Source organism: Grammomys surdaster, unplaced genomic scaffold (genome assembly GCF_004785775.1).
Source record: "Grammomys surdaster isolate TR1022 unplaced genomic scaffold, NIH_TR_1.0 126187, whole genome shotgun sequence".
In the NCBI taxonomy this organism is placed as follows: Eukaryota; Metazoa; Chordata; class Mammalia; order Rodentia; family Muridae; genus Grammomys; species Grammomys surdaster.
In genome coordinates, this window is record NW_021620993.1 from 7,130,883 (window position 1) to 7,143,440 (window position 12,558).

Here is a 12,558-nt window from a genome sequence, read left to right on the forward strand (position 1 = left end):
AATTGAACTCAGGACCTCTGGAAGAGCAGTCAGTGCTCTTAACCTCTGGACCATCTCTCCAACCCACCTAAAATTGTCTAAAAGCACGGTTTTGATGCCTCTTAAATACGAACAACTTCCAGGAAGCCAAGTGTGATGGCTCATACTTTAATTGTAGCACTCTGGAGGCAAAGACAGGTCTATATAGTCAGTTCTAGGACAGCAAGGACCACAAAGAGACACTGTCTCAAAACACACACACACACAAAGTTACAAGGATGTGGTGGAGGTTTTTGCTTTGTTTTGTAGTTATTTTTCTTTTATGTATATGAGTGCTTTGCAGGGGCTGGAGAGATGGCTCAGTGGTTAAGAGCACTGACTGTTCTTCCAGAGGTCCTGAGTTCAAATCCCAGCAACCACATGGTGGCTCACAACCATCCATAATGAGATTGGATGCCCTCTTCTGGTGTATCTGAAGACAGCTACAGTATATTCATAAATAAATAAATAAATAAATCTTTAAAAAAAAAAATGAGTGCTTTGCCTGTGTGTTCCTATGTGCACCATGTTTACGGCTGGTGGAAAAGAGGACATCAGATACCCTAGAACTGGAGTTATAAGAACTCGGAGGTCTGCCTGCCTCGGCCTCTGTCTCCTGATTAAAGGTGTGTTTAAGGAACATTCACAAAATAATGAGGTTCTCATGGAAATTAGAATTATTTTTCTAGAAATAAATAAAAAAAAATCAATAAGATACGAAAACAAAGGGCCAGTTAGTCTGAAGGACTATGGTAGATGCTACTGCTGCTTTCTTTGAACGGGAATTCAAAGTATGCTTGCCTGGCTGGCTGTTATCAGACCTACCTGTCTGAGCCTCCTGAGGTACTGAGGATAAAGGCCATCCCACCACACTGGGGGAATCTGACTTTGCTTTTTACTGAAGACTGACCAGAACAACATGTGTGGTTTCTTCAACCATCTACTGAGCACAGACTGACAAAAAGACTGGAAAAGTGTGAGGAGTTTCCTTGAGTCAGGTGCTACTGAGCAGCTAGATTCACCATACATAGGAAGTTAGATCAGCACGATCTGGGGCATCTGACATCTTAAACCGGCAGAACAGAACAGACTAAATCAAAGATGACTCCCAGAGTTTTAACTAAGGCACCCAGAGGGATGAGAACTGGTTCATGCTAATTGGAGAGATGAAAGGGGGAACACTCAGCAGGAAGGGTTGTTGGAAGTACAAAGATTTCATTCTGAAGCCAAGCCTAGTGATGTTCTTTAATCACAGCATTTGGGAGGCATAGGCAACTGGATCTCTGAGTTCGAGTCCAGCCTGGTCTACATAGTAAGTTCTAGGCCAACCAAGGTCATACAGTGAAACCCTGTCATGAACAATTTAAAAAAAAAAATTCATTTTGGACTTACTAAGTGTGGTATCCAATGGAACTGTCATATTTGCAAAGCAAGTGTTGGGGCCATAGGTTTGAACTGAGGATATTCACTGGGAGTCACCAGAGGACCAGTTAGGAGGTGCACAGCAGTGCAAAGCTGGAGGGCAGTTCAGTGAAGAAGAATCAAGGAAGACGGATTAGGAGGAGCAAGGAGAGAGAAGAGAAACCATCAGACAAGAGTGATCTAGAAGCTGGGAAAGAAAGGGCTCCTGGAAGACACAAATGATGGCACTACAGTTTTGAAAAATGCCCCACAAACACTGGTCATTGAAATAGTCTGACTTTTAGAGGTGGCCAGAAGATACATGGAGTCACCCCTGTGACTGCCCCTTGCATCTTCCCTTCTGTGTTGTAGCTAAACCAATGCAACCGAAAGTTACAGCAGAGGGTAGTGGCTATCTTTAGGAATCCTAACACGTATATCGATGCGTATAGTACAATGAGGAATAGTGTACAGCACAGGGATTTGCTCTTCACTGAAACTCCTTGGCCAATACCAACGTTTCCACGAGGTTCTGCCCTCTACAAAGGCAACCTGTCAGGCTCAGCAATCCCCTGTGTGAGCACATGTGCTTCTCCTAGGTTGGTTCCTTCTCTTCCAGAGAGGACATGAGGCTTTGTTTTCCTTCACAACCCCATTAAGATAACAAATGTACATGAAATTCTCATTCCAGTATAAGGTTATATGAGGGGCTGTTCTTGTCTGTTACTGTTAGTAAGGGACAGGGGAGGAATCTAACACACTTGTCACAATGACAGTCATGTTGAGGCTTACTATAAAACAAAACCCTGAGGCTGAAGAGGTGGATCAGAAGTTTAAAGCAAGTACTGTTTTTGGCAGAGGACCCAAATTCAGTTCTCAGAACTCACCCTGGATAGTTCACAAGCTCCTGTCCTGTATGTCCAGCTCCAGGAGATCTGACATCCTCTTCTGAATACTGAAGCCATCTACATTCATATCCACATACCCACACTATACATGTAATTTTAAAATAATAATAACGTGCAGGGCCTCATGGTAAACACCTTTATTCCTAGCATTCTGAGCTGGAGACCAGCCTGGTCACATAGTGAGCTCCAGGCCAGCTAAAAATACAAAGTAAGACCCTGTCTTTAAAAAAAGGGGGAGGGGGGCACTAAAAAGATGGCTCAGTGGTTAAGAGCACTGACTGCTCTTCCAAAGGTCTTGAGTTCAATTCCCAGCAACCACATGGTGGCTCACAACCATCTGCAATGTGATCTGATGCCCTCTTATGGGGTGTCTGAAGTGACAGTATACTCATATACATAAAATAAATCTTTTTTAAAAAAGTAATAATGATGATGATGATGATGGTAATGTTGAGGAAGAAATGAAAGGGATAAGAGAGCATAAAAAAATTGTTGTTTTTTGTTTTTTTTGGTTTTTTTGGACAGGGTTTCTCTGTGTAGCCCTGGCTATCCTAGAACTAGCTCTATAGACCAGGCTGTCCTCAAATTCAGAGATATAACTGCCTCTGCTCTGAAATGCTGGGATTAAAGGCATACCACCTGGCAGGAGAGGGGAGAAATTAAAAAAAAAAATTTTATATATATATATATACACACACACACACACACACACACACACACACACACACATATAAACAAAAACAGAGGAAGCTCTGCAGCAGCCTAGCCTCCAAGCACCCAGCTAGCAGTACCTGGCTCTGGAGGGAGCCACTCTTCCAAAAGTCACTCGCATCCACAAATACAGGAACTTTCTGGCCACACACCTAAAGAAAAAAAAAAAAAAAAGGACACACACACTTTAAACTCAATCTTGCTAACAAGAAGTTTTTGGAAAAGATGGGGAACCTTTAAGGTATCAAGTGGAGGAACCATCGTCTGAATTAAAAGATGATGTCATAGTTAAACTTGCATTAAACAGAAAATGGAGAGGACAGGCTTATAAAACTAAAATCAAGCTAAGCAGTGGTGATAGACCTCCTTTAGTCCCAGCACATAGGAGGCAGAGGATCTGTGAGTTCAAGGCCAGCATGGTCTACAGAGAAGGCTCCAGGACAGCCAGGACTACACAGAGAAACTCTATCTTGAAAAGCAAAACAAAATCAGAGAAAAAGAAAATCCAGCAGATTGGTTTTAAACACTTTCTTTTTGAGTTCAAGGTTTTGCTTTATATGTAGCTTGGGCTGCTGGAAGTCACAGGAATCCATCTCTGCCTCCTCAGCACTAGAACTAAAAACACTGCCATCTCACCTGACTAAGTCACAAGTTTTTTATTTTACAAGTCCAGTAAAAAAAAAAAAATAAAAGTATAAATAAGGCTAAGTCTGGACTTTATCCAGTTTTCACAGTACAAGTCATGTTTTCCCACCATCCCAGTGTGTGTACAAGACTGGAATGCAGAGCCTCTTTCAGCGTAAACAGGTATTCTGCCACTGACTTGCAAAACCAGCCACTTTATAGTTATTATTTAAAGACAGGCATTACTGTAGTAAAACTCTGAGTCTATAAGTCTCTAAGGTTCTAGTAAATTGAGTCCTACACAGTTTAACATGCTCAAGATTAGCTGGGGACCTTTTCTGTGCCTGACTAGTTTAAACCTAGGGATCTGGAGTGGAGCCAGCCTGAGGGAGCTTAGAACCAGCAGTGACAGAACTTAAACTGAGAGCATATACACATTATCTTTTTAATCCCATTTTGGCTGAGAAGGGAAAACAAATGAAAAGTCTCACCTGATTCGCAGTTCTCGTAATCGGTGTTGAGTCCAATTGTGTGAGGCATGATAGTATAAGGAGTGACAGCTTCTAGGTAACTCCCTCTGGAGCTCAGAGAAGGCAGAAGGCTTTTTGAGGGGCAGTGCCTTTGGAGAACAAGGTTTCTTAACCAAGCCATCCCTAAAAGACCTTACATTTGAGCAAGCAAAGAGGAAAGGAGAGAGGGGGAAAAAATCTTTTCTTACAATATAACTACATTTTAACATTGGACAAAGCTATAGTGTTACACCCATGGAGACTGACTCTGACTATGCCCAAACAGAAAGCAGCCTGGCCTCTAACAGAAATAGCAGCAACCATCCCCCCAGGTCAGCTCTCAGTGGGAGCTAGAGAGCTGCAGGTGGGGTCTTCAGGCCTAGTATGTTCTTTTTGATTTTGGAGATAGGGTTTCTCTGTGCAGCCCTGGTTGTCTGTCCTGGAACTCACTCTATAGACCAGGCTGGCCTCGAACTCACAGAGATCCACCTGCCTCTGCCTCCTGAATACTGAGGTTAAAGGTGTGTGCTACCACTACCAAGCAGGTCTAGTGTGTTCTTTAACTAGTTTTTATTCTATTGTAAAGAGGATCATTTATAAAGAACAAACAAGTTCTTAAGTATAAACCCAGAGAACCTGGGTTACATTCCCAGCAGCCACATGGCAGCTCAAAACCATTTGCAACTCAGCTTAGGGGATCTGATACCTCTGCCCTCCAAAAGTGCCAGGCATGCACTGGTACACAAACATATATGCAAATGAAACACCTAAACACATAAAAATAAAAATTTTAGCTGGGCTGTCGTGACTCACACCTTTAATCTCAGCACTCAGGAGGCAGAGGCAGGTAGATCTCTAAGTTCAAAGCCAGCCTAGTCTACATAGTAAGTTCTAGGACAGCCAGGGCTATACAGAGAAACTTTGTCTTGAAAAATGAAAATAAATAATAATAGTAATTTTTTTATATAAAAGTCTTAGGAAACTGGAGTGATAGCTCAGTGCTTAGATAAGCTTGCTGCTCTCATGGGGACCAGAATTCAGGTCCTAGAACACATATCCAGTAGCTCCCAAACCCCTGTTAACTCTAGCTCCAAGAGATCCAATGCTCTGTGAACTCTGTAGGCTGTGTGAGGAGGGTGGGTGGGCGGGGGTTGCACACATACAAAAAGTGAAATATTCAAAATAAAAATTTAAATATTAGCTACTTAGACAAGAAAATAATCAGAAAATCTTTATTTTTGTTTTTGTTTTTGTTTTGTTTTTGTTTTTTTTCAGTAAGGATCTCATATAGCCCAGACTGGCCTTGACTTTCTAATGTTTCTGATTTCACCTAAGTGTTGGAATGACCTCTACACTGGGCTCAAAAAGTCTTTTGAAAAAACAATTAGAAAAGATGTTTAGGCTGGGCGGTGGTGGCGCACGCCTTTAATCCCAGCACTTGGGAGACAGAGGCAGGTCGATTTCTGAGTTTGAGGCTAGCCTGGTCTACAGAGTGAGTTCCAGGACAGCCAGAACTACACAGAGAAACCCTGTCTCAAAAAGCAAAACAAAAAAACAAAAAAACAAACAAACAAAAAAAAGATGTTCAGATAACATGACTTTAATATCAATATAAAACTTCATGACTGATTGATTATTTATTTATTTATTTATTTATTTATTTTTTGGAGACAGGCTTCTCAGGGTAGCCCTGGCTGTCCTGGATCTCACTCTGTAGACTACACTAGCTATGGACTCAGAGATCTGCCTGACAATGCCTCCTGAGTACTGGCATTAAAGGTGCAGCACCACCTCCTGGGCTGAAAACCCATACTTTTAACCAAACATTGAATTTCCAACGTTATCCAGGTATGGTACCACATGCCCGTGATCCCAGAAGTTGGACCATTAACCTCAGCTATCATTTTTGCCCTGTTCCATCACACACCTGGAGCCAGTCTTCTTCTCCATTCTCTGTTAAATCCTCTTGAAGGAAATTCAACCAGAGATTGATATGTATTTCTGTGACTAGATTATTGATGAATCAAAGCCTTTTATCTTCCTCATGACTGCAAGAAAGAGATAAAACTGAGTAAGTAGCTTGCACATTCCCAGGGGCCACACTTCTAAATAGCTGCCTGCCTGCTCTGGAGCTGAGGTCCTTGCTCCTCTACTTCTTAGTTCAATGATAACTAAACATGAAAGGTCTCTTTCTGTCCTTGATAAGGTTTCTACTGCTGTGATGAAATACCATGATGAAAGCAACTTGGGAAGGAAAGGGTCTATTTGGTTTATACTTCCATAATGTTAGGACCTAGGTAAAGTACTAAGGCCATTTTACCTAGGAAGGTCTATGTAAAATGTTAAGGCCTAGGAAACTGTTACCTCAATAGCCTGCCATTGTAAGGAAACTTGTTCATATGTTTCTATTACTAGAAAATTTTCTAATGCCAAGATTGATTATATATTCTGTGTCCCTGGAAATCAATCACAATAGATATCAGAAGAACTGTTTTGTATAGTTATCCACAAGCTTCGATCTGAACCAACCACCCAACAGCACATCCTGCACCTGTGTATAAGCTTTTATGGTATAAGCTGCCTCTGGGATAGACCCTAACATAAGAGACACACTTGCACCAATATAAGAAGAAACTATTTGAAATAAGACTTTCACTTTGAGTAGTGGCCTAGTAAAGTTTAAATTCCCAAGACTTTCCTGGGATCCGACATCCTACTTGGCAGAAAGAGACACGTACGTGGGTAACTGACATCCTGGTTGGCAAATTAAGACATGAATGTAAGACAAGTCCCATCCTGGTGGACAAGTTAGGACATGAATATTAGACAAGGCAAGTCCCCTGCCACAGTTGAATACCCCAACCGATGGGAGCAGGATAAGTGTACTACAAAGACATGTTCCTAAGGAAATCCCCTATCTCTAAATCCCAATTGGTGTAATAACTTGACATAAATGTTTATGAATTTTGGAATTTAAAACCCTACAGAATCTTAACTCAATATGGTTCAGTTCCCAACTCTGGACCGTGGCCCTGGTCGACCAGTCCTGGAGTGTACGCTCAATAAACTATCCCTGTCTGAGTGAGATCAGTGTTCACATAGTTTGTGGGGTGATTCCTGAACACCAACAATATCACAGTTTATCATCCAAGGAAGTAAAGTCAGGAACTCAAACGGTAGAAATCTGGATGCAGGAGCTGATGTAGAGGCCATGGAGGGGTGCTGACTTACTCTCTATGGCTTACTCAGCCATCTTTCTTATAAACTCAGGACCACCACCCAAAAATGACACCACCCACAATGGGCTAGGCCCTCCTAATTAAGAAAATGCCTTTCAGCTGGATCTTACATGGGCATATTTTCAATTGAGATTTCCACTCTTCAGATAACTCTTTAGCTTGTGTCCAATTGACTTAAAAGTAGCCAAGACACTTACCTTATTCTTTCTAATTTGTATTCTCAAAAGTTATTTCTAGCCAGGTGTGGGGCACATGCCTCTAATCCCAGCACTTGGGAGGCAGAATGACTATGATACACTTACAGTGATATTCTAAAAAATTCATGTCACCATCATAATTAAGACCACACAGTTGAATGAAACAAGAAATTAACCATGAAAGATCTCATCCTTGCAAGGTGAAATTTTTACTGATATTAAATCTGCATTTAAGGCTAGAGATGGTTTAATTGTGCTTTCCTACCACAAAAAGAACTCTAGGTTCAGTCATCAGCCCTGAATAAAACTTGGGCATGGTGCCACACATCTGTAATTTCAGAAACAGGAGGATATCTGCAAGCTTTTCTCTTTAAGATTTATGTATTCTGGGCCTGGAGAGATGGCTCAACAGTTAAGAGCACTGATTGCTCTTCCAGAGATTCTAAGTTCAATTCCCATCAACTACAAAGTAGCTCACAACTATCTGTAATGGGATTTGATGCACTCTTCTGGTGTGTCTGAAGACAGTGACAGTGTACTCATCTATAAAGAAATAAATCTTAGCTGGGTGGTGGTGGCACATGCCTTTAATCCCAGCACTTGGGAGGCAGAAGCAGGCGGATTTCTGAGTTCCAGGCCAGCCTGGTCTACAGAGTGAGTTCCAGGACAGCCAGGGCTATACAGAGAAAATCTGTCTCAAGAAAAAACAAAAAACAAAAAAACAAAACAAAAAAAAAAGAGGGCATCAGATTCCCTGGGACTGGAGTTATGGGCACCATGTGGATTCTAGCAACTGAATCTGGGACGCCTACAAGAAAGACAAGTGTTTTTAACTGCTGAGCCATCTCTCCAACACCAAATCACTGCAAGTTTAAGGCCAACAAAATCTATGTATCAAAACCCTGCCTCAAAACAAACAAATGCCTGGAACCTCACAGATGAAATTAAAAAGTACTGAAAAGTACACACCTTTACTCCCAGCACCCCAGAGGCAAAGGCAGGCAGATTTCTGTTAGTTCCAGGCCAGCCTGGTCTACAGACTGAGTTTTAAGACAATCACCCAAGGCTGAGCCTGTCTCAACCCTCACCCTCACCTCCAAAAAAGTACTGAAAGGCTAGAAGATAGGTTTGTTCTCAACAAGGACACGAATTAGCTTCTAAATTGAAATATACATAAATTTTTGTTGTTGCTGTTTTGGTTTTATTATTTCTTTTCTTTTCTTTTTTGATTTTGATTTTTTGTTTGTTTGTTTTTTGTTTTTTGTTTTTTGTTTTTTGTTTTTTGTTTTTTTGAGACAGAGTTTCTCTGTGTAGCCCTGGCTGTCCCGGAACTCACTCTGTAGACCAGGCTGGCCTGGAACTCGGATTGATTTTGGTTCTTCAAAACAGGGTTTCTTTGTGTAGCTTTGGCTGTCTTGGAACTCTCTGTGTAGATGAGGCTGGCCTTGAATTCAAAGATCTGCCTACCTCTGCCTCCCCAGTAGTGGGATTAAAGGTATGCACTACCACCATCAAGGAAAATATAAAACGTTAATTACAAAGACAGCCCAAGAAAAACCAAGATTCCTAGACACTGCACACACAGATGGTCCTCCTAAGAGGATGATAATAAAGAGCAAACTGATCCAGAAACTCCACTATTAGTCATATACCAAAGGAAACTGAAACCATGTCTACACACAAGCTTATGTCGTAGCAGAGCATGGTGACACACACCCTCTTCATTAGCACTTGAGAGGCAGAGGCAGGCAAGTCTCTGTGAACTCAAAACCACCCTGTGACTCCAGGACAGCCAGGGCTACATAGTGAGACCACAAGAAAAAACAGTAAATGCAATAGTAACTACATGCTTAAATATGAATTACCCTCAAGAACATCACAAAGAATATATACGCCAGTCACAGGGGTCCATATATCATGATTTCACTTTTGTATGTGTGCTTGGTGTTTTGTTTTGTTTTGATTGTTGAGATAGGATCTCTCTATGTAGCTTTGACTGTCCTGGAACTCACTATGTTTACCAGGCTGGCCTCAAACACACAGAGATCTGCCTTCCTCAGCCTCTAAATGCTTGAATTAAAGAAACACAGAGAAACTTTGACTAAATAAATAAAGCAAAGAAGCAACATAAAGAGGCAGTTTCCAACTTTAAAAAAAAAAAAATACTTGGGAGGCAGAGGCAGGCGGATTTCTGAGTTCGAGGCCAGCATGGTCTACAGAGTGAGTTCCAGGACAGCCAGGGCTACACAGAGAAACCCTGTCTCGAAAAACCAAAAAACAAACAAACAAACAAACAGAAAACAAAAAAAAAACTGCAGTCCATAACTTGATCAGGGCCTTGTTTGTTGCCCTGTGCTCATGTGACCGCTTGCATATTGAGACTTCACATCTGTGTCAGAAGCACCACCATAAACAAGCTCACATGTTACAACACAGATGAGTGCTGGCCCTAACATCTCAGATTCATGACATTTGATTTTTTAATTCATTTTGGCCACATGTTTAGAACCCTTTACTCTTGTCAAATTTTTCAAGACTCATCCCGTACGGAGTCATGACCTACAGTTTAAAAAACTTAGATCAGGGCTGGAGAAATACCTCAGCAGCTAACCACAGTACATGGTATTCTAGCAAGAAGTCGAGTTTGGTTCCTACCACCCACATTGGATGCTTTACAACCACCTGTAACTACAGTTCCAAGGGATTCAATAAGGGGTCCAACACGTGTGGCTCCAAGGCCACCCATACACAAATGCACATGTACCCCCACAGACAAACACATAACTAAAAATAATACAAGTAAATCTTTGTGGGGCGGGGGAGCTGAAGTGATGGCTCAGCTTTTGAGATCAGTGAAACAGCTGACCACTCTTCCAAAGTACTCAGATTAAATTCCCAGGACCCAGAGGAAGCTCACAATCAACTGTAACTCCAGTTCTAGGGATCCAATGTCCTCTTTTGACCTCTCCATTTTGACCTCTGAGGGCAACAGACATGCACAAGATACACAGACACCCATGCAGGTAAAACAGTCACACACATAAATCCTTTTTTAATGTTTTTAAATAATCATGAATTGAAGGTTATCCTGAGCTATGAGGCTGGTGTGAGCTACTTTGTGTCACAGAGATGCTAGAAATGGAGTCCAGGGGCTGGAGAGATGGCTCAGTGGTTAAGAGCACTGGCTGCTCTTCCAGAGGTCCTGAGTTCAATTCCCAGCAACCACATGGTGGCTCACAACCATCTGCAATAGAATCTGATACCCTCTTCTGGTGTGTCTGAAGACAGCTACAATGTATACATATACATAAAAAAATAAATGAATCTTAAAAAAAAATGGAGTCCAAAGCCTCCAGGACACCAGACAAGCAGTCTACCTATGAACTGGAATTTCAGGTGTGTTGTGAGCCACCAGATGTGGATGCTAGGATTCCAAGTGGTATTCCCTCAAAAAGGAGTAAGGATTTCCTAAGGGTTGAGCCATCTCTCTGGCTCCCTTAATACATAATCTTTCTTTTAAAAATATTTAAGGGCTGGAGAGATGGCTCAGTGGTTAAGAGCACCGACTGCTCTTCCAAGAGGTCCTGAGTTCAATTCCCAGCAACCACATGGTGGCTCACAACCATCCTTAATGGGATCTGATGCCCTCTCCTGGTGTATCTGAAGACAGCTACAATGTATTCATATAAAATAAATAAATATATAAATCTTTAAAAAAATATTTAATATTGATTTTTAAACCACGATAACTTGAAATTACTTGATAATTACCACGCAATCTAAGGCTCGCAGACTACAATCAAGATAACATTTATCACACAGGTTCCACACGTTTTTCCATAGCGCTTTTCATGAACAACGCACTTTAACAACAGCCACCTCAGCTGATGTTTCCTGTCATTTTCCCGGTTGGTGCTCAAGGCCATCAGCTAACAGGTGGCAAAGCTGCCACTGGGAGTTCAAACCTCTAGACACCTTCAGGAACTACACCAGAAGAGGTTGCCTGGTACAAATGCAACGTGGGTTCAGCTCTCTGCTTGGTCACTTGAGATCAGTGTACACAACGAGCCCTACGCCCCGCCACACCCCAGAATCGACTATGGATCTGCGCAGACTAGTAAGGATAGCATGGACGGGAGAATCACCCTGCGGAGCTCTCCACCAGGGGAAGAAGAAAGCAGAAAACAGTGCCGAGTGTAGCTGTGACTGCGAGCGACCTTACGCACGCCCTGCCTTCCACGCACGGACCAGAGCCTTGTGGGTAGGCAGCATCTCCTGCACTTCTACAGAAGAGAAAGCCACGGCCGAGCCGTCACAGGACAAAGCTCCTAGGCACACGCGCTCTGCCAGCCTCAAAGCAAGAGGACGAGCTAGTCAAATGCTGGGGGCACTAGGTCCGGCCTCGTACCTGAGGGAAGCAACTGCTCAACAGACGCCGGGGAGAGGCTGTAGCAAAGGCCCGCAGCTCCGGGTTTCGCGCCCTGAGCCGGCGGCCCCGCCCCCGTCTCCACAGCAACGAGGCCCGCGCCGGAAGCTGCTCTGTCGCGTTTAGTGCGCGCTGCTTTCCGGGAAACAGAGGCTTCTCTCTGAGCTCTGCTTCCTACCGTTTTTCATGGCCGGAAGTATCGGCGCTTCTTGGAAGCTGATCTCCAGTTACAACTCCTGCGCCGGACCCGTGTGGGACGGAAAAATGTCTCTCCTCATTGCTTGGCGGCGCACGTCGGTAATGTCCGCTTCATACTGGCCAATTAGCTGCATCTTTAAAGACAGAGCTTCCAGAAAAAAAATAAGAAGTTTCATACTAAGAACAGTGAAAACTATTGGGTGGATGTCTATAGACGAAAACCAAGGGGCAGGAGATATGACTCACCAGTTAGAAGCACTTTTCACTCATCCAGACTCCCAATACCCACATGGTGGCTCATGAACGGCTGTGACTCCAAGTCGCTTT

The 12,558-nt window shown here is 42.7% G+C and overlaps 1 protein-coding gene across 1 annotated transcript in view; it reads right to left on the bottom strand.

Annotated features, from left to right (window-relative positions):
* Positions 1-12,353, bottom strand: part of Sfi1 (SFI1 centrin binding protein) — a 66,753-nt gene extending 54,400 nt beyond the window's left edge. Inside the window, exons 1-4 of the mRNA XM_028758133.1 lie at positions 12,016-12,353; positions 6,099-6,219; positions 4,154-4,324; positions 3,119-3,190 (exon numbers count right to left, since the gene is read on the bottom strand). Of these exons, the coding sequence (XP_028613966.1) occupies positions 3,119-3,190; positions 4,154-4,324; positions 6,099-6,121 (266 nt within the window). The 5' untranslated portion in view covers positions 6,122-6,219; positions 12,016-12,353. The remainder of the gene's footprint in view (positions 1-3,118; positions 3,191-4,153; positions 4,325-6,098; positions 6,220-12,015) is intronic.
* Positions 12,354-12,558: the final 205 nt, after the last annotated feature.